Source organism: Narcine bancroftii, chromosome 14 (assembly GCF_036971445.1).
Source record: "Narcine bancroftii isolate sNarBan1 chromosome 14, sNarBan1.hap1, whole genome shotgun sequence".
Taxonomy (NCBI): Eukaryota; Metazoa; Chordata; class Chondrichthyes; order Torpediniformes; family Narcinidae; genus Narcine; species Narcine bancroftii.
The window spans coordinates 2,520,022-2,539,896 of NC_091482.1; the positions used below are offsets into that span (position 1 = coordinate 2,520,022).

Consider the following 19,875-nt stretch of genomic DNA (forward strand, 5'->3'; position numbering starts at 1 on the left):
TGTCTATGTGGAATAAAACTCAAAAGTCTGCAGACTCTGTGATTGAAATAAAAGCACAATCCTGGAGAAACTCAGCAGGTCAAACAGTGTCCTTTATAGAGCAAAGATAAAGATACAGAACTAACAATTCAGCCCTTGAGCCCTTCATCAAGATATGTGCCAAATGTAGGCAGATGCCCAAACTTGGATGCCTGCCTACATTTTGCTCATACCTTGTTGAAAGGCTCAAGCCTGAAACATTGTTTGAAACTGAGACCTCCAGCAGTCTCACATTTCCACATGCCTAACACATATGGGTGCTAGCTTTGTAATGTTATGAGCCCAGAAGATTCCAAAACCCAGTAGCAACAGAAATTCACCAAGACAATGGTTACTTAAACAAAAATGTTTTTAATTTTCTTCATGCATAATAATATCAATCTTTAACATTACTATTAACTTAACCCCCTTCTAATTCTAAGCGCATGTGTACGTAATGTGTATGTGTTCAGGAACGTTCTTTGTTTCACTGTCCAATCATTCACTTTTCCAAGTTCACTGCAATCAGAATGAAACATTGATGATCTTCCCCAGGCTTTGGTGCTTTAATTGTTACTGCAAAGGAAAGTTCTTATTCATTTCAGAGAGAGGTATTTGTTGTTTGTTGGACACACACAAACTGATCGCCTTCATTCACCCACTTCAGTGTCTTGCCAAATAAACTTTCCCCCTCATGGTTTTTCCAAAAAATAACCTCTTCTTCTAGGATACCACAAAGAGTTCTTCTTTTTCCCTTATTTCAGGAGAAATAACCAGCCACATCCTCTTGAAATTGACTACAAGGGTTTAGAATAGGCTGAACTCAGAACTCAAAACCAGTCTTCAAATGGGTCTTTACCAAGTCTCCCAATTTTGCAGCCTTCACCATGAACTTGCTGCAGTAAAACCCACATACTCCCTCCCTCTTAGAGCAGCAGACTTCAACCAGAAATTTAGATGGCTGGTACTAGTTTAGCAATAAAAGATCATTCAGTTTCTGAGCCTGGTCATCTCTTCAAATGTTATCCTTTCAAGACAATAGTCCATTTCAATTCTACAACACCTACTTGTTTCACAGGCATTCTTCATGGTTTCGTAAAGATAGTGCCAGACATGGAGTCTATTTAGCTTTTATATTTTAAATGAGATGTCTTTTGTGAAATGTTAATGTCTCTTGAGGAATGTAAACTAATACCTAAACCCCCACAATCTAACCTTACCCCTTAAGATAGATTTTATTCCATGACAGTAAGAACACGATGCTGGAGAAACTCAGCTGGTCAGTGGACTTTATGTAGCAAAGATAAAGATACATCACCAACATTCCAGGCGTGAGTCCTTCATCAAGGTATTTTTTAAAAATTAGGCAGGTACCCAAACAAAAAACGGTGTTGGGGGAGGGGCAGGGGGTAATTGGTGGATAAAGGGAGGAACTGTGCACCAGCAAGCCGGGGAGGGGGAATGGCTCTGTTAATGGAGAGAAAAGGGATCGAGAGCCAGAGGTAAGAAGATGAAGAGAAGCGAGGAAGAATGGGGAGTGGGTTAGCAGAAACTGGAGAAGTCGATGTTAATGCCGTCTGGTTAAAGAGTGCCCGGGCGGAAAATCAAGTTGGGGCAGGGAATTGAAGTGGTTGGCCACTGGGAGATCCCTTTCACTGAAGTGGACAGAGTGAAGGTGCTCAGCGAAGTGAGCTCCCAGACTCTGCCCAGTCTCTTTGATATAGAGAGGCCACAACGGGAGCACCAGACTTAGTAGATCAGTCCCTCGGATACACAAGTGAAGTGTGGAAAGGAGTGTTTGGTGCCCTGAATGGTGGTGAGGGAGGAGGTGCGACACTTCCTGCGGCGACAGGGAAGGTGCCGAGGGGGGCGATTGGTGGGAAGGGATGAGTGGATGAGGGAGTCACAGACATTTGTGAAGTGTTTATTATGTGGTAGTTGGTCCAAAAGGTGAAGACACACAGGATCGAACATGAGCTGACCTAATGGATCTAAAATTGGATCAGTGATTGGTGGCAGAGAGTGGTGATTCTTTTCTCATCAGAAGTCTGTGACCAGTAGTGTACTGAAGGTATGCCACTGTTTCTCCATGGAGAGATAGTTTAGGTCTCTAGGACAAGAGAGCACATCTTCAGGATTGAAGGGTGTCTGCTTAGAACAGAGATAAGGAGGAATTTCTTTAGCCTCATGGCAGTTGTGGGGGCTGGGTCATTGGGTGTATTTAAGGCAGAGATTGATAGTTTCCTGATTAGCCAAAACATTAAAGGATATGGGGAGAAGGGGGGGCAGTGGGGCTGAGTGAGAAAATGGACCAGGTCGTGGTTAAATGGTGGGACAGAGTCGATGGGCTGAATGCCCTATTTCTGCTCCTATGTCTTATTAATAGTCCTGGGGCCCCACTGTTAATGACTTGGACACCATTAATGACTTGGACACAAGTAGGAGGTACGATTAGTAACCCTGTGGTTGACAAAATTTGCTGGTGTTGTCTAAGGCTACAGCAGGATATGGACCAGTGGATGGTTGGGTGGAGCTTTGCCAGATGGAATTTATCTCCATGTGTGGGGTTAAGGTTGAATATAAATGGTAAATTGCAGGGCACTAAGAAATGTTGGTGAACAGTGACCCATTGGGTCTATAGTTCACTGGAAGACAGATAATGTGGGGTTGAAGCGTAAGACACGTGGTCATCGTAGGAATAGTTGGGATATTATAATGCAGTTAACAAAGCAGTCTCAGGAATTATTTCTCTGTAATCTCTCTAACATGTCAATTGACACTCCCAGTTCTCCCACCTACACCAGACCAGTTGGCTCGCACTTGGAGTATCATTTTGAAATTTAGGTTGCCCCACAACAGGAAGGATAGAGTTGCGTAAGAGAGATTGCAGAAGAAATTCACCAGGATGTTGCAGGGATTGGAAGGTTTGTGGGGTAAAATTGGATAGGCTGGCCCTGGAGTGAAGGAGGCAGAGAGGTGACCGACAGAGGGTAGATGTCAGAATCCTTATCCCCATGGAGGGGTGTCACAAACAAGAGGGCACAGTTTTAAGGTGATAGGAAAGAGTGTTGAAGGAAACTCTTTTTTAAAAAAAAGTCTCGAACTTGCTACCACAGGAGTCGTATGCAATCACTGAATTTAAAAGGCATTTAGGATAGGTACTTAAATAAGCAAGGCAGATAAGTATACATATTTAATGGACAGGTCAAAAAGGTAGGCTGGATTTCGTGGGCGAAAATGGCTAGTCTCTGTGCTTTACCACTCAATGACACTGAAGGTGCAGTGAATTTCTTTAACTCTCCAAATCCTTTCCACAGTCTACATAGCACCGTAAGGGTCGCATCAGGAGTTTCCAGCAATTTTCTCCACATGCCTGAATTAATGCGACATGGTCCTGGCACGCAGGATAAACTCAACCAAATCAGAAGAGCTGGACAGGTCGGGACTAGTTCCCCTGAAGGGAAAGAACCTCGAGCGGATCCTCAGCAGTTTACAAAATCACGAGGCATAGGTTTAACTTGCAACCTTGTTATCAGGCAGTTTAAGACTGAAAAGTTTAGGCATGTCCCAATTCCTCTTGCTCTTTTACACAATTCCTCAGTGGAGGTCAAATCATTGGGAGTGATTTAAGGAGTAGTTAGATAATTTTTTGGAAGGTTGTGGACTATAGGGAACAGGCCACACTGAGCTTTCGGTCACTGTCCACTTCCATTCTTTGCACTTCAAATGGGTATCAAGAGATTGTATTTCAAACTCACTATTTCTCATACCAGGATCAATGAAGTGAACTGGACCAAGTGGAGCACAAGTGTAGCTCGCATCCACGAAGACCCAGGCGAAGAGGAAGAAGGTAGGAGAGAAAACAATCCCACTGCATGCAGAATTAAATGACAAAAATTAATGATGTCAAGGTGGATCTCAGTCACATGGTGACAGGACAGTGGAAGCACTGTCAATGTTAAGTTGTAAAGGTCATTGCTTTCTTTCAGAGAGTTAAACAATCTATAGATTTTTGGGTGAAAAGAACAGGGAAGGGGATAGGCTGGCCCTGGAGTGAAGGAGGCGGAGAGGTGACCGACAGAGGGTAGATGTCAGAATCCTTATCCCCATGGAGGGGTGTCACAAACAAGAGGGCACAGTTTTAAGGTGATAGGAAGGAGTGTTGAAGGAAAGTCTTTTTTTTAAAAAAGTCTCGAACTTGCTACCACAGGAGTCGTATGCAATCAATCTTAACCACACAAATGTGATCTCCTTGTGTGACTTGGTATTTGGTTTCGTGAGATACAAAGCAGAGGACATGGGTTAAAGGGAGATGTTTAGGGGGAATATTAGAGGGACATTTTTTCATGCAGAGTGGTGGGGGTGCCAGATGAAGTGATTAAACATTTGGACAGGTGCCTGGATGGGAGGGGTATGGACTGGGTGAGTAATATTTAAGCAGACTAGAAGGGCCTCTTTTCAGGGCTGTAATGTTCATGGTTCTATTCCAAAGATCTGTTTCTGCTTTCAGCTATTCTCAGATGTTAAAATTACCTGCACTGTATTGACAAGTGTCAGCTTATCAGAGACAAAAATATTAAATTGTTTGTGTTGCAGAAGATTCCACTGAGAGAAGCACAGATGAAGCAGATAGCAGTTTGTTACCACCAGGTGAACGAGCTCAGAAGAAAGGATTCTGGATGAGGAAAAGATGGAATGTGCAGTCCACCGCGAAACATAGAGTGAGAAGGCACATGTTCAGGAATGCACACCGACGAGAAATGGATGCAATGACAGAGCAATGTGAACCCCCGAATTTAGAAGCTGTGGAATGCCAGGAAGTGGGCGATGACAGACCCAGTGGAGACACGTTGATTTAGTTTGTCGATGCAGTCTCAGTTACTAACTACGTCAAGTTTTGACAAGCCCCATTTCAAGGATTTAAATCGGTTCAAAATCCCTTTATTGTCATGCAATGAGACAAAAAAAATACGTCAGCTTGCAAAGGGTCGTCATTAGCATTGCCTGGTCCCCCAAATAATGAGAGAGGCAGAGGCACTTTGTGTCCGTGGATTCGCCTCCTACACTCCTGCAGCCTCACAGACTTCTGTTCACTCCATTGGCAATCTGAGCTCAAGATCCAGACATCTGATACGATGAGGAAACCTCCAGGCCCCCAGGCCCTTCAGGAGCCATTCCTGCCTTCAGCACCCTCCTGAATCCCAGTTCCAATACCTGGTTTCCATGAGCTAGTCGGCAGCAACCCACAGCCTGTGTGAATCCTTCGACTGGATGTTGCAAGCAGCCAATGGGAATCCTTCAGCCTTAGACACCAAGGTAATACTGAAAGTCAGATGCCATATCATTTGTTCAGGGTGTCAAAAGGAACAGAACAATACAGCACAGTATAGGCCCTTCAGCCCTTGATGTTGTGCTGACCCATTTTTTTCCTTCCCCAAAAAGCAAGTACTAAACCCTCCCAAACCAAAATCCTTCTATTTTACTTCCATCCACGAGTCACTTAAATGCCCCCAATATTTCAGCTTCCGCCACCATTCCCAGCAAGGCTCTCCAGGCACCCACAACTTGGTACACAAGTCCTCTGTCGTTTGCTGATCCTGCCCTAGGACAGGTGCCTCGTAATTTATAGACCGCTATCAAGTGTCCTCTCAACCTTCTACGCTCCAAAGAGAAAAATCCCAGCCCTGTTAACCTTGCCTTGCAAGACTTATTTTCCAATCCAGGCAACATCCTGGTAAATCTCTTCTGCACCCTTGTAATGCGCATCGAAAGAACCAAAGACTTGTTGATTCAAACCAAGGCTTTTATTAACTAAAAGACTGGAGCACATCACAAGTAGGTCAGTCGACCAGTTCAGAATGACCTGGTCTGGCTAGGAGCAATCCTTTAAGACCTGCCAGTAGGTGGTGCTACACTCTCAGCCAATCACAGTCATCCTACACTACAATCTGTACATATGTACATATACATTGGTGATAGAATCTGTGCTATCACAACCCTCTCCACAGCTTTCACTTCCTTCCTGTAATGAGGTGACCAGATCTGAACACAATACTTCAAGTGTGGTAACACCTCTCTCTCTACTCCTGAATGCAGTCCCCCATTAATGAATCCCAGCATCTTAGGCCTTAACTATCCTATCAACTTGTGCGGTGACCTTAAGGGATGTTTAGATTTGAACCCCAAGATCCATCCACACTCTTTTTAAGTAATCAACTATTAACCCTGTACTCAGCCTTCCAAAATACATCACCTCACACTTATCCAGATTGAACTCCGTCTGCCACTTTTCTGCCCAACTCTGCATCCTTTCTATATTTCATAATCTTTGACAACCTTCAGCTCCGTCCACAACTCCTCCAACCTTCATGTCACCTGCAAACTTACCTCTTTATCCAGGTTATTTATAAAGATTGCAAAGAGCAGGGTCCCAGAACAGATCCCTGCAGCCCTTCACTGGTTCCTGACCTCCAGGCAGAATACTTTTCCTTTCACTACTATTTTTTGCTTTCTTTATACAAGCCAATTTTTTTTATACACACAGTCAATTTTACACTAAACCCATGATTCATGTCTTTCTGGATGAGTCTCGTGGAGGACTTTGTCAAATCCATGTTGACCATATCTACCGCCCTGCCCTCAATTCCTTTTGTTACCTCCTCAAAAAACTCAATTCGACTCGTGAGGCACGACCTCCCTTCACAAAGCCAGGCTGACTGTCCTTGAGTAGTCTGTATTTCTCCAAATGTCCTTAAGAATCCTCTCCATTAGTTTACACACCACTGACGTAAGACTTACAGGTCTATACTTCCAAGGATTCTCCCTATTAGTTTTAAACAAGGGGACTACTTTTACCATTCTCCAATCCTCCATCATCTTCCCTGAAGCCAGAGGATTCAAAGATCATAGCTACTGCCCCAGCTATCTCCTCTCACTTCCCTCAACATCCTGGGGTATACTGCATCTTGTCCCAGGGACTTATCCATCTTGATGTTTTTAAGATCCAACACTTCCTTAATCTCCACATTGTCCAGCACAAGATCCTTTTGAGAATACGATCACAAAGTATTCATTTAAAGCCTCTCCAACGCCCTGTGCCTCCAGGCACATGTTGCCTCCCTTATCCTTTTGTTTTTCACATACACACAGGACACCTTGGGGTTCTCCTTGATTCTGCATACCAAGGCCTTCTCATGCCCCATTTCTTTGAGGTTTTGGATTGTTCTGCCAGCGCCCTGACCAACTCCAGCTAATTTTGTACCAAGGAACACTTGCTTCATTTAGCTGCTATTTGTTGGAAGAGGCTTTTTACCTTGTATTTCAGGTCACCACTGGAAACAGATACATTTAAACTTTAAAAAGGCAGCAGGTAATATTTGGATTGAACAGCAGATGAAACAGCATCTGTGGTTGGATGGACGGGGTAGATAACAGGTATAAAAGAGAGGGGGAGGGTTGAGAAAGGGGCTGGTAGGTGATAGTGGGACTGAGGAGTGAAGATGATGGGTAGATAGATCCACATATTTCAAACCAAGACACCAAACAAAATCACCGTTCTAAAGGACACAACCAATGCCCTAGACTCCAGACTCTACAACACCAGGGAACCCCTTCTAGTTTAGTCCTAATCCCAGTGATATAGAGTCAGCTGGCACAGAAACTGGGCCTTCTGGCCATTACATTCATGCTGAACCTTTGCATTTGGTTGCATTAGATCCATATTTCCTCTATGCCTCACCTATTCGAACATCTGCCTAAATGCTTCTGAAATGCAGTGATCACATCGGATTCCTCCTCCACCTCTGAGAATCAACTCCTCAAAACATTTCCTCTAACCCAGCCACACTCAATGAGGGCCATACACAACCCCTCCTCACCCCCAGCACTTCTGCATATTGAAGAGGGACCATGACTGAAATCTGAAAATATTTAAATCTGTTTTTTAATGTGGCTGGTAAAGGTTCATTATTGCACAATACTACATTTATAATGTAACATGAAATTCTTTAACTTTGTCTACCGTAAGGAAGACAGAGTTGCCACTTAACGGAAATTAGACGAGGAGAGAAGTTTGGAAGAAACCAACTAAATTTGACTGCTTCACGGGGTAGGGGGCCCATAAACTATGAGCAGTCCTAACAGGGCTATAGTCAAAAAAATGGGTGAGAATGGTTGATCTGACCTCTGCCCTCTTACTTTTGAGATCCCTGCTCGAAGAAACAGTGACTGTTCACCATACAATGATCAGTTTGTGTCTGATCTGACGGTGACCCTAACTTTCATTCCTTTTTGAGAACCTAACACTTTCACATTCAAAGTCCATCCCCATTGCACTATGAAGAATGAAGGACTTCACCCTCTGAGCAAAAGATTTGTGTCTCGTCTCCATAGTCTTTTATTTTTAAATATTGACCTCCTAGTTTTAGAATTTACCATCATAGGAATCATGTCACAACTTCTCCAGATCCCTCACCCTTGAAAGCTCCCATGGAAACGAGCTTAGCACATTTTCTCATGACACAGCCCACATTCCAGTAAATTCTGAACCACCTCCAACATATTTACATGATTAAACAAGTCAACCTAAATTGTGCATTGTACCCTAGATTCAAGAATCAATTTAGTCATGTAAACAAAAATCTTTCTTTGCCCTGAATAGAGTCAGAGACAGAATAAGTGTGGAAATAAGCCTTTCAGTCCATCTTGCCCATGCTGACTCGAATCCCATCTGGCTGCATTTGGCCCATACCTGTCCAATTTTTTTTGTTTAAACATTGCAACAGTCCCTCCTCAACCACTTCCTCCGGCATCCCATTCCACACACCCACCACTCTTGTGTGTAAAAAGTTACCCCTCAGCTTCTCCTGCCTCCTGTGAAACCCATGTCCCCTACTCTAGGCCAAAGATTCCTGTCATAATTTTGTACACCTCTCTGAGATCACTCACCATCTTCCTGCACTCCAAGGTATAAAGCCTCTCCCTGTAGTTCAGTCCCGCTTCTCGTTCAGTTGCAAGTGCCTTTCCCATAATTGATGTGGAGATAAACCGTTAACAGCGTGTGCCCTAGTAATCTGCATTTCCAATCCTGTGCTTCCCAGTTCATTCATTCTCCAAAACCAGGTAAAGACATACCTGACGGTCTCGCTTGCTGTTTCCTTCAGCTTTAGAACTTGTTTTACATATTGCTTGTTCATCGTATCAGTAACATTCTCTCGTCTTCCACGGTCTTCCTATAACAAAACCACTGACCAGAGTGAGGTAAACAGGAAAATCTACAGACACTGGCCAACTTGCAAGCCAGTATCCCACACAGACGATGGGCTGCTGGCGACCCGAGGTCAAAACGACTCCCATCGGGCTGCAGGGGACTGGCTCACAAGAACCAGGTATCGGAACCACGATTCGTGAGAGTTCAGAGGGCAAGGACTCCCGAAGGGCCATGGGCGCTGAAGGCTTCCTCATCATGTCAGAGGTTTGGATCTGGATGGTTTGAACTGAACTGGTGATGCTCTAGAGGCTGCAGAAGCAAATCCATGGACACTCGGTGACTGAAAGGACTCTCTTGCCTTATTTTCTCTGACTGTAAGGGGTGCTAGGCAATGCTAATGGTGAACCTTTGACTTCTGGCAGACTAAAGGCAATTTAATGTAATATTACATTTCTGTTTTATATCAGTATGGAAACAGGCCATATTGGCCCCTCTCGTCCGCACCGATTTAAGAGAACTTCACTTGTTCCACCTACCTGCTCCCTGTCCGTAACCCTCACATCCATGGACTCATCCAACTTTCTCTTAAACGACAAAATTGACCCTGCTGCAACCACCTCTTCCGGAAGGTCATTCCACTCTGTCACCACTCTGAGTGAAGAGGTTTCCCTTCATGTTACTTATAAACTTTTGCCCCCTAACTCCTTGTTCCAACCTCCCCTACCCTCAAGGGGAAGAGCCTATTCACATCTACTCTACCTAACCCCCTCATAATTTTAAATACCTCTATCAAATCCCCCCTCAACTTTCTACGCTCCAATGAATAAACACCCAGCCTATTCAATCTTTCTTTGTATTCTAGATACTGCAATCTCGGCAACATTTTAGTCAATCTTCTCTGCACCCTCTCTATCTTATTGATATCCTTCCTATAATTTGGGGTCCAGAACGGCACACAATATTCCAACTTGGCCTCACCAATGCCTTGAACAGTCTTAACATCACCTCCCAGCTCCTATATTCTGATTTATAGAGGCCCTCTTCTCCACCCTATCTACATGAGAATCTTTCAAAGAACGTTATTCCAAGATCTCTGTTCCTCTCCTTAACTGTATACGCCCGGTTTTGATTATTCTTCCCTAAATGAAGCACCTCACACTAAACTCCATCTACCATCTTTCAGCCCACTCTTCTCAGCGATCCAAATCCTTCTGCAGTCCCCGAAAACCACCCTCACTATCCACAACTCCCCCTATTTACTCACCCAATTTACTCATCCAAATCATTCATGTAAATGATGAACAGCAATACAGAAAAGGCAGCTGGCACACCTTCAAAGAGGAAAACCCTGCTGAACCGTATTTTTGATTGGGATGAAACCTCAACTAATTACCAAAATAGTTAGAGAAGTTTGTGTCTTTAATATTTCTGGTTAACTTTATCCCAAACTCTTTTTTGGGTTTTTAAAAATTCAATCTCCTGATTATGAACATGAAGCGTGGTCTCCTTTGAAAGGAGGACACCATCTGAAAGAAACTCGAGGGTCTGTTTCTTGATTTCCTCAATGAAACCCCCCCCCCCCCCCTGGCCCCCAGTTCATTTTAACATGCACTGCCAGCTGCATTATTCAAGTTTGAGATATTTGTGGAAGAGCCATTCCTTTCCTCAGACCGAGTGTAAAATTCAGCCAACATTATGATGGTGGGTCTCATGCCGCAATAGAATTCATTCAGCCTTTGTCTCATCTCCCATCGTTTCGAATAGCCCTGCCCTCTGTTGGCTCCAGAATCTGTTCTAGAGGCTCAAAATACCACGAGTTCCTCTCTCCCTCTGCTCATCTGATGTTCCCAGTTCAAGGACACGCACGATTATTTCCTATCTCCCCCCGCGCCCGTCTGGATACTTTTGAGAGACTCGGCACCATTTGGTTCACGCTCATCTCCGCCCAAATCTGGTTTCTGGCACTTGGGATGGAACGAATGAGCTGGGAACCTTGGGCGGGGTTGACCTGGATCCCCTCCCAGCAGGGTCCAATCCACAGGGCGCTTCCTCGCAGGGGCTCGGCATCAAAATCCACAGTTCAGATGTGCAATATTTTATTCTTCATCAAAACAGAAACCTCCAATTATACATCACGTCCCTCCTTCCTCCTGCTCAGCTTCCGAAAGCCGCCTCCAAAATCAGTGCAGCTTTCCCTGCATGGAAGGAAAATTGTTTTCTTTAAAAACCCTCGATTCTCTTTAAATTAAAAATAAGTTATCACATTTCGTTCATCAAAACCACACAGATCCTGCCTGAACCAGACATTGTTTTATTCTGGCCTGGAGAAGTATCTTTGATCGTTCCTTCCCAGTTCGGGACACTCCCTACCAAGAGCAGGATGAATGTTTTACAAATACTCCCGCTGGAGGAAGCAACTTTCTCTCCCCCCCCACCCCCACCCACGGGTTGAAAGTCTCCAAACCTGACGGATAAAGCTGCACTTTCAGGCTATTTAACTTCTGAATCGGACATCCCATGCCGTCCCGAGCTGGGCGCACCCAGGCCAATGCTCCAAGGAACACGGCTGATCCACAGCCACCCCCCAAAATTTTCAATGTCCTGTCAGGGCAAGCCTCATGTTGTGAGGGCGAGGGGTCGCTGGGGAGGCAGTGCCCCCGCCTCCACACACGCACATCCACGCTTCACCATTGAAAGGGGAGCCTAAGTTCTCGTGTAAAGTTCTGTTGGGGAGGATGATTAGAAAATGACTCTGTAGGTTTTCATCCCCAGTCTTAACAAATTCAGACTCTATCAAAAACATCCATCATCAACCTGCACAAGCCCTCGTCTCTAAGTTCTTTAGAGTACAGTGTTTAATCAGCATTTCCATTGTCCACCTCGACTGCAGAAGGATCCTTTACCCGTAGCACATAAAAAAGCAGCTCATCTTGTTTAGAAGGAACATCATAGCGGACAATTGCAGCTAATACATTAAAAATCTGGCCCCATGGAGCCACCTGTTCCACATGAAGGGCAGAGAAAAGAAATACTGGTGTTCATCTGGAATGAGCACAAAGCTGGTAAAAATCACACACTGCAAAGCTTCTCAGATATCAGAACAGGGATAGGCCTTTTAGCATTGTTACCGCCAGATATTGAAACCCAGAGCCCACAGGAGAGAAAACAGAAACAAATTAAATATTGAACCACTTCAAATCACCCAGATCACTGCCTTGGCCAATAGGAGGCCGACAAACAGCTAGCACCGATTTCAAATGTTCCCTAAATTCACCCTGGCACACAATGGAGTGCAATCACTCTCCATAACATGGAGTGGAATCATCCTGGCACGCAGTGGAGTGGAATCACACTCCATAACATGGAGTGGAGTGGAATCACACTCCATAACATTTCACTATTCATGCAGTACATTACCATCAACTCTGAAAACGCATTACTCACTTTTCTCACACAAATAGATCTGTAAAGCTGTAGATGTCTTGCTCTCAGACTCACAGATAAAGCTGTCAATGTCTTGCTTTCAGCATTACTGGTTTTAAAATTCTTCGTGGCAATACAGCGAGGAATTGTTGCAGATTTCCATACAGAAACAATTAAAACCTTCTGGCAAAGTTGTTGCTGAATGAGGCATTTTGGGAACACGAAGCAGGACTTGCTGATTCATAGATCCTCATGATGTCCCTCAGTTGACACCACAGGTCAGGGATTGGATCGGATTAGTTTTAAACCCATTCCTAAATAGCCCTCGTCAAAAATAATTCTAATTATTTCATAGAACTGCAGTCATGTGGGTTGTGGGAATTGCTAGGATACAAAAAACATTTAAGCCTGGAATAAATTTGATTTCTACAGGACAGCCATACATTTAAACCACAGTAGTCATTATTAGCTATCTGTGTATTCGACTAGGTTCAACTATGAAAGCAGCAAGGTACTAGCTGTGAAATCTCGCTCTTGCTTGGGATGCAATGAGGCACTCCCTTTAAGGGCTCCCCAGTGAATATTACACAGACTATTTGCCAAAAGAGTTCTGATTTTTTTTTTAGTCCCAAAGTTATTTTAATGCAGACACGAGGTCTTCAGTGTTCAACGTCACTTACAGCTCAGGAAGGAAAAGCTGCTCAGAACTATATCCAACTTGCTAGCCTAATGCCTCCAACAGTAACAAGACTGGTGTACACTAGTGCTTCACCTGTAACACAGCTCAACATACACGGTCAGAAATGGGAAGGTAGAACCAGTGATTGTGCTTGAGAAGTGAAATAAAGTTTTAAATTGGAATTTACTGAAATCTAGATCCCATTGCTGGTAATTCCAATAATCAGAAAATGTTTTTCAGCCGAAAAGACAACCCAGCAACTTTGTTTTGTACATCAACTGGGTTACAAAAGGAATTATACTGTCAGAAGTGCTAATGAAGTTCGATGATTGAAATCACAGTTATTGCAATCTGGCCAATTGAAGTATTGTGGGTGAGAGGCAAACTTGGGGAGTACTTACACACGGAGCCCTGCCAGCTTTGGTTCCAACCAAAGACACAAGAACAGGAGCTTGGAAGGTCTGTTAGCAATTCTTATAGAGCATTGCTAGAACCACAGTGGGACATCATGTCAATGTTTTTTCAATACAATTTAATATTTATAAGATTAATTTCAGGTTGGAATAGGTTATTTACCCTCACTGGCATGAGGGAGAGAAGCTCAATGGTGAAGTGACTCAAGGGGGATGAAGGAGGGAGCTGAGAGGAATACATCATCAGGTGTGCATATAAAAAGGCACCACATTCAATCCAGGTTTGTCCAGCGGCTCATGACACAGTTTCCCAAGCTCATCATGGGGATCTGATCTCAAATACATTTGTCACACATCTACTCACCATCAGTGAAGCTTTGAAGTGTCAAGGACTGAGGAGAGGGGGGAAAAGATGGGGTATGAAGCGATTATAGCCCTGAACCGCGGAGTGAGAAAAAAATCATTAGTAAAAGCAGTTTGTCCTGTTTTCCTTAAGAGAATCATTTAGGCACGACTCAACTGTTAACCAAAAGCATTAGCCAACAGCAGATGGGTGCTGAAAATAATGCTGGCTTTCCGTTTCCAAACCGAACTTGCTCATTTTCAGAGAGCCAGAGAGAACAAAGACTTAAGGCTTTTCAATGAGCTTCAAAGGAGACCAATGACTTGCAGGTGTTAATGACCTCACTCATACACAACTGACACTCACACCCTCACGAAACAGGCAACATTCATACAGAATTAGTACACTTTAAAGTTACAGTAGTATAGCAATATTCAGCCAGTGTATGGAAAAGTAAAATAAAACATTTACTCTTGCTGCCAAACTTGATTGTGACTAAACCCATCGTTTGAGGTCTTTACAGTAAGGACCAAAAGAAATTATGTCATGATGGGAAATGTTAAGGGGGGGGGGGGGGGGGGGGAGGGATTAACGAGAGCCACCCTGCACACGGGCATTCAACAAAACCAGAAAGGATCATCTGTCCTGATCCATTTCAGGAAGGGGTAGAGGTTGGTAGAAAAACAGCACTTCCAGATTCTGCAGTTAACACAGCTTGTTGGCGGGATGTTATCCTTGAGTTTCTGCCTTCTTTTGCCAAAGTGATGCTGCTGTGTGAAGGCACTGGGGCTGACATCATGCTCATAGCCAGTCATTTCCTCCTCTTCTTGGACAGAGTTCAGGCTCTCACCAGCAGGTGTCACTGGGAAGCAACTCGAAGGAGAATTCTTGTCTGACAGCGATGCTGCAAGACAGCAGAATTAACTGCAATGAAACACAAAACAGCAAATGCCAGAATCTTGAGCTCCTAGAGGAACTCAGCAGCATCCATGGGTAGAAATGGTCATGCCAACATTTCGGGCTGGGACCACCTTGATAAAGACAGAATTATAGTGTCTGACAACACAACAGAGATCAAATCTCGACCCATCAGCAAAATTCTGCAGACACTGGACACATGAAATATGCCCCATACTCAGGGATCGTCTGTGACAAAAGTGACAGGGTTAACACTTAGGCCAAGAACAGAGAATTACAGTAGAATACTTTGCCCATGATGTTGTACTAACCTCGAGAGAGCTACTAAAAAGAAATGACAGATCTATGGATAGGCAGGGCTCAGAAGGCTAGGGATCAAATGCAGGCATGTGAGAATAGCCCAGAGTTCCACTTGGCCAGCATGGAGGAGCTGGGCTGAAGGGTTTATTGGTGCTGTACAACTCTATGACTTTTGTAAAAGTTTCTCTCCAAGATTCTGCTCCACTTACCAGAATTTTATGGGTTTTTTTCCCATATGGGATTTGTGTACCCAAAGCCCTTAGCCCATAATTAAAGAGAGACACTGCTTTTGACCACGGAAAGACTCCATTATACTCAACAATAACACTTACTCTGTGCATGGTTTTAAAGTTTAAATTTAAAAATTAAAAAGTAGCAAAAACTCCCGCAACATGTGGCAGGGTCCCTCTGAGAAGCTGTTGAGTTTGCTGCTTTGATTAACATGGGTTCACTGAGTCACTTCTCAAAGCCAACTCTGGCTACAAAGGAGTATAACTGGACTTGCATACAGGCCAGACATGGTCAATGGGGTGGACCTTACCCCCAGAAGACATTGGTGATTGGCCATTTCTCTCCATGGATGCTACTTGACCTGCTGAGTCCTTCTGCTTCTCTTTATGTGCTCAGGATTCCAGCATTTGCAGATTTTTGTGTTTCTGGACACTGGCGAACTGAGTTTTACAACAGACCGCTTTATGGTCACGAGTGCTTTCTAATCCAATGCAGATGAATCCTCCCAGGCACCAAATACCATAGGTGCTGAAAGACTGGAACCACTGTTAGAAAAATTGATGCTTCAATACACCTGGGGCAAGGACCACAGGGGCAGTGCTGCCGGAGCTCACCAGAGTGTCACTCCAGCATCTCTTTGTTGCTGCATTTGATGAGCTACGGCACCTAAACATTTAGAACTCCACCCCTGGCAAGGACAGTTTATACCAGGTGGGTGTGATGGCTTGCACAAGGTCAACGGGCTACAATGCATTGCTATGAACAGGCAGAACCACCCTATCTGTGCTACATCAGTCCCAAGATCTGGAATACGCTGGGACACAGGGAAAGAGCAGGGATTGCGCCACAGGACTCTGGGACAAGACGTACTGAAAGCCTCCCCCTGTGCTGCAGAGCCTATCACCCCCTCACCAGGATCTTGTGCAACTCTCGCCTGGTCGCTCTTATCTGTCCTCTTGCCCTCTCCACCAAAGCAATTGAGATGTAGAGACTCAGAGGATCATGCAAAAATGCTTTAAATAAATTACCATCATGCCCAGACTACACTGTTATCTGCAAGAACAGCTTCCCTTGCTTTGAAACTGTGACATGTTTTGATCTGCAGAGAGAAAATAAACGCAGCACTGCAGATTTAAATGAGTTTGCAATCTGTCGCTTCTTGGCCCATAAATTTCACACTGAAAATTTTCACTCACGGTGAGAGCTTTGCAATTGGATCATCCATCAGGGTTAAACAGAGCTCTGCAGTTCGCAGATTATAAAGGCTGCAGCAGACCATGAGGTGCAAGAGGAGAGGGAGGGGATGGAACCAAGATCCCGTGAAGAGTGCCCACTGCCGTTGGTGCCTTCTGCCCCTCTCTCTCATGGGAAGTACTAATGGGAGTACTCCGGTACCTCAGCACTGAACCCCATTAGGTTACCGATCATCAGCTTTTCTCAGCTCATTTACATCAAAGATGCTGGCATCCCAATTTAATCGCAAGATTGAGTGTATTTTGGCCCCCTCTCTCCCAAAACCCACCACTGAAACTAGTTTCCAATCTGTACATCCAGGTGGCTCAACGCACAGTCCTCAATTTCAGTAAAATAGCCGCTTTAAAAATGTTTGCAACAATTTCCCCTCAAAAAAAAAATATCAAAATGAAAATCACTGACAAGTTTGGCAATCAAGAGGCACAAAGAACATTATCCCAAATTGATGTGAAGACGACTTGAGCGCCAGATTCACCGGAACCTCATCTCATCTGTATACAGGGTGGTGGATATGACTACACTGGTTAACATTTGGTTCTGGACCTCGGCTGATGGACAGCCTGTGGGCCTTGCTCAGCATGCCCATAGTCTGGTCTCGAAAGCAGGAGTTCTGGTAGTCTGCACCCAGGTACTCCATGGTCTGAAGAACATTCGTTTGGCCACAGGAACCAGCACCAGCACGGAAGGGAGTCCCAGCCACACAGTCCACAGGTCCCGAGGCTCCTCCGTGAAACACCATTCCCAGGTCCTGGGACCCTGAGCTGTCGCTGTTGGGTGTTGGAAGGATGTTGTTCCATATTGGCTGGAAGTACTGCCCGTTGGAATAGGGCAGAGCTCCCTGCATCCCATTGACTGGGGGAGATGGCGACAATTTATCCCCGGGAACCTTCAGGTGGTAAGGTTGGCCGAGGCACAGGTCTGCAGGGTAGCCCAGAGTCTTGGTAGCGAAGCCAGCTCCAGAGACGTCTCTGTGGAGCTTGCCTGGGTGCCCTGCTCCTGCAGTGTCTCTGCCCATATGCTGCAACTGTGCCAGCTGGTGCTGATGCCACATGGCAGAATCTATGTCATTCTGGTAGGCTGCTGGCATCCTGTTCACGTTGCCCAATGCGATGCTCCCTGGGGCGAGGGAGGTCATGGCGATGGTCGGGTCGCCTGGGTTTACAATGCAGGGGGGCAGGTGGGCCGGCACAGCATGGCCAGACACTCGGGTGCTGGCATGTATCAGCACATTTCGACTGATGGGGCTGGGGTTGGCAATCTGTCCCTCACAGACTGAGGTAGTGGTGAGGCCCGCGCTGGCCTGGCACATCTGGTAAATCTGGTGCACAATGCTGTTCAAGTCAGAGGGCCTGTTCTGCTGCAGGTTGGCAGCCATGGAGAGTGGGATGGTTGAGGTAGACACTGTGACATTGGGAGGGGCATCCCCATCTGGCCGCATCTTCCTGTATCCGTGCAGACCAGGTTGGAGCAGTGTGCCCTGCGGGTGGGTTAAAGTGCTCGGTGTGGCGTAGGGTGCAGATGGGGGGTTCATGGCGATGTCTGGCAACAACCTCGCGCGAGTTCCGTCAAAGTCCTTCACAATCCTCTTCGTGGGCAGCCTGACGATGGCGAGCAAACCGCGGTTACAACCAGCCTGAGGAGGGTAGGGGCTGAACCTCTGGCCTGAAGTGTCTAAACCATTCACTGTACGACGGAGATGCTTCCTTTGTGGGACTTTGACGCTGTTTGGAAAGATTTTAACAGTCAGTGGATTGTTGGCAACTTTCTTAGCATAAGCGTCCAATTCTGCTGGTGTTGGGTACTGTGCAGATCTCATCTTTTGTGAATTTTCCCCTAAGAAAACAAAGAAGAGAGATGAATCAGTTGGTCAGTGCACAAGGTTTCAGCTCAGCCGTCCTGCTTTGGACATCTGGTTGATGCCGAGCCATTACGGGAACTATGTTCCAATGACTTTCTAACTCTAAAAGTCAACGTAAACGTGGCCTTCACTTTTAAAAAAAACAATGATGACAAGTGAAATATAAAGAGAAATAAAAATACAAGTTGCTAATCAGACAACATCTCTGGACAGAGAATTGAGTTAACACTTGGGGTCAATTTAATACGAAGTTGAATCACGATGAAGGGTCCTGACCCGAGACATTGCTCCCTGACCTGCTTCTGTTTGTTCACTCAAATGCTTCAGGTCAGTGGGCTAACATAAAAACTGCAAACTGTTGGAGGCTGAAGATGCTGGAATCTGGAACAAAACAAAATCTGCTGGAGGAGCTCGGTGGGTCAGGCAACATCAGTAAATCTGAGGGACTCTCTCTTACTGCAAGGGCGCCGGGCAACACTAATGATGAATCTTTGTCTGCCATATGCATGTAGGGGGTAATTTCATGTAATGTTGCCTGTCCTGCATCGGACTTGTCAGCCACAATCGAGCCTGCAGCTGACGTGGACATTTACCCCCACCATAAATCTTCGTCCGCGAAGCCAAGCCAAAGAAGAGAAGAAAGAAAAGAAGACATGTTCTGTACTATTACATGACAACAAAGGAATCTTGAATCTGTGGAAGAAATAGAATCGTCAATGTTTTTGGCCGAAACCCTTCTGCAGAGAATGCATAGAGGAGATGGTCAGTAATTCAGGACAGGGTTGGAGGGCTTGGACAGGGGCCAGTAGGGAAATGGTGAACCAGGGAGGGTGAAGAATGATGGAGGGAGGCAGGAAGAGAGAATGCAAGTGGAAAGCAAAGGTCAGGGTGGATGGAGTGAGGTGCAAGGTTCCCAGCGCTGAAATCAGCAAAGAATATGTGACAACGCTGATATATAATGAGAGACCAGATGAAATTGAAGTGGAGGGGTGGGCAGAAATGTGGGTGGATGAATATGGAAGCAAAGAGGGAAGGAGATGAGAATAAGTGGTGGACTCAGGGTAGCCACTGCAGACAGGATGCAGGTGTTCTGCGAAACAATTCCCAAGTCCGTGCTTGGCCTCCTCGATGTAACGATCGGAGCTACCAGTTTTTAAGCAGAGAGACTGGAAGGAGGTGTAGGAAATTCTCAGGAGTGATTAAATGACAAAGGGGTTGACAGTGCAAGGT

The 19,875-nt window shown here is 45.1% G+C and overlaps 2 protein-coding genes across 6 annotated transcripts in view; one reads left to right on the forward strand and one right to left on the reverse strand.

The window, feature by feature from the left end:
- Nucleotides 1-13,514, forward strand: part of LOC138749806 (transient receptor potential cation channel subfamily V member 3-like) — a 54,046-nt gene extending 40,532 nt beyond the window's left edge. For 2 of the 4 annotated variants that reach the window (XM_069911685.1, XM_069911686.1), the window contains exons 15-16: nt 3,792-3,868; nt 4,615-13,514. In XM_069911685.1, the coding sequence (XP_069767786.1) occupies nt 3,792-3,868; nt 4,615-4,877 (340 nt within the window). In that variant the 3' untranslated portion in view covers nt 4,878-13,514. Of the gene's footprint in view, nt 1-1,267; nt 1,402-3,791; nt 3,869-4,614 lie in introns of those variants that run through there. The other 2 variants (XR_011348873.1, XM_069911687.1) reach the window with 2 other exon arrangements.
- Nucleotides 371-19,875, reverse strand: part of fam222ba (family with sequence similarity 222 member Ba) — a 64,850-nt gene continuing 45,345 nt past the window's right edge. The window contains exons 2-3 of one of the 2 annotated variants that reach the window (XR_011348874.1): nt 15,844-18,620; nt 11,306-11,421 (exon numbers count right to left, since the gene is read on the reverse strand). Coding sequence is in view for 1 of the 2 variants with exons in the window: in XM_069911697.1 (XP_069767798.1) it covers nt 17,275-18,603 (1,329 nt within the window). In the remaining variant the exon portion in view is untranslated. Of the gene's footprint in view, nt 18,621-19,875 lie in introns of both variants that reach the window. The other variant, XM_069911697.1, reaches the window with a different exon arrangement.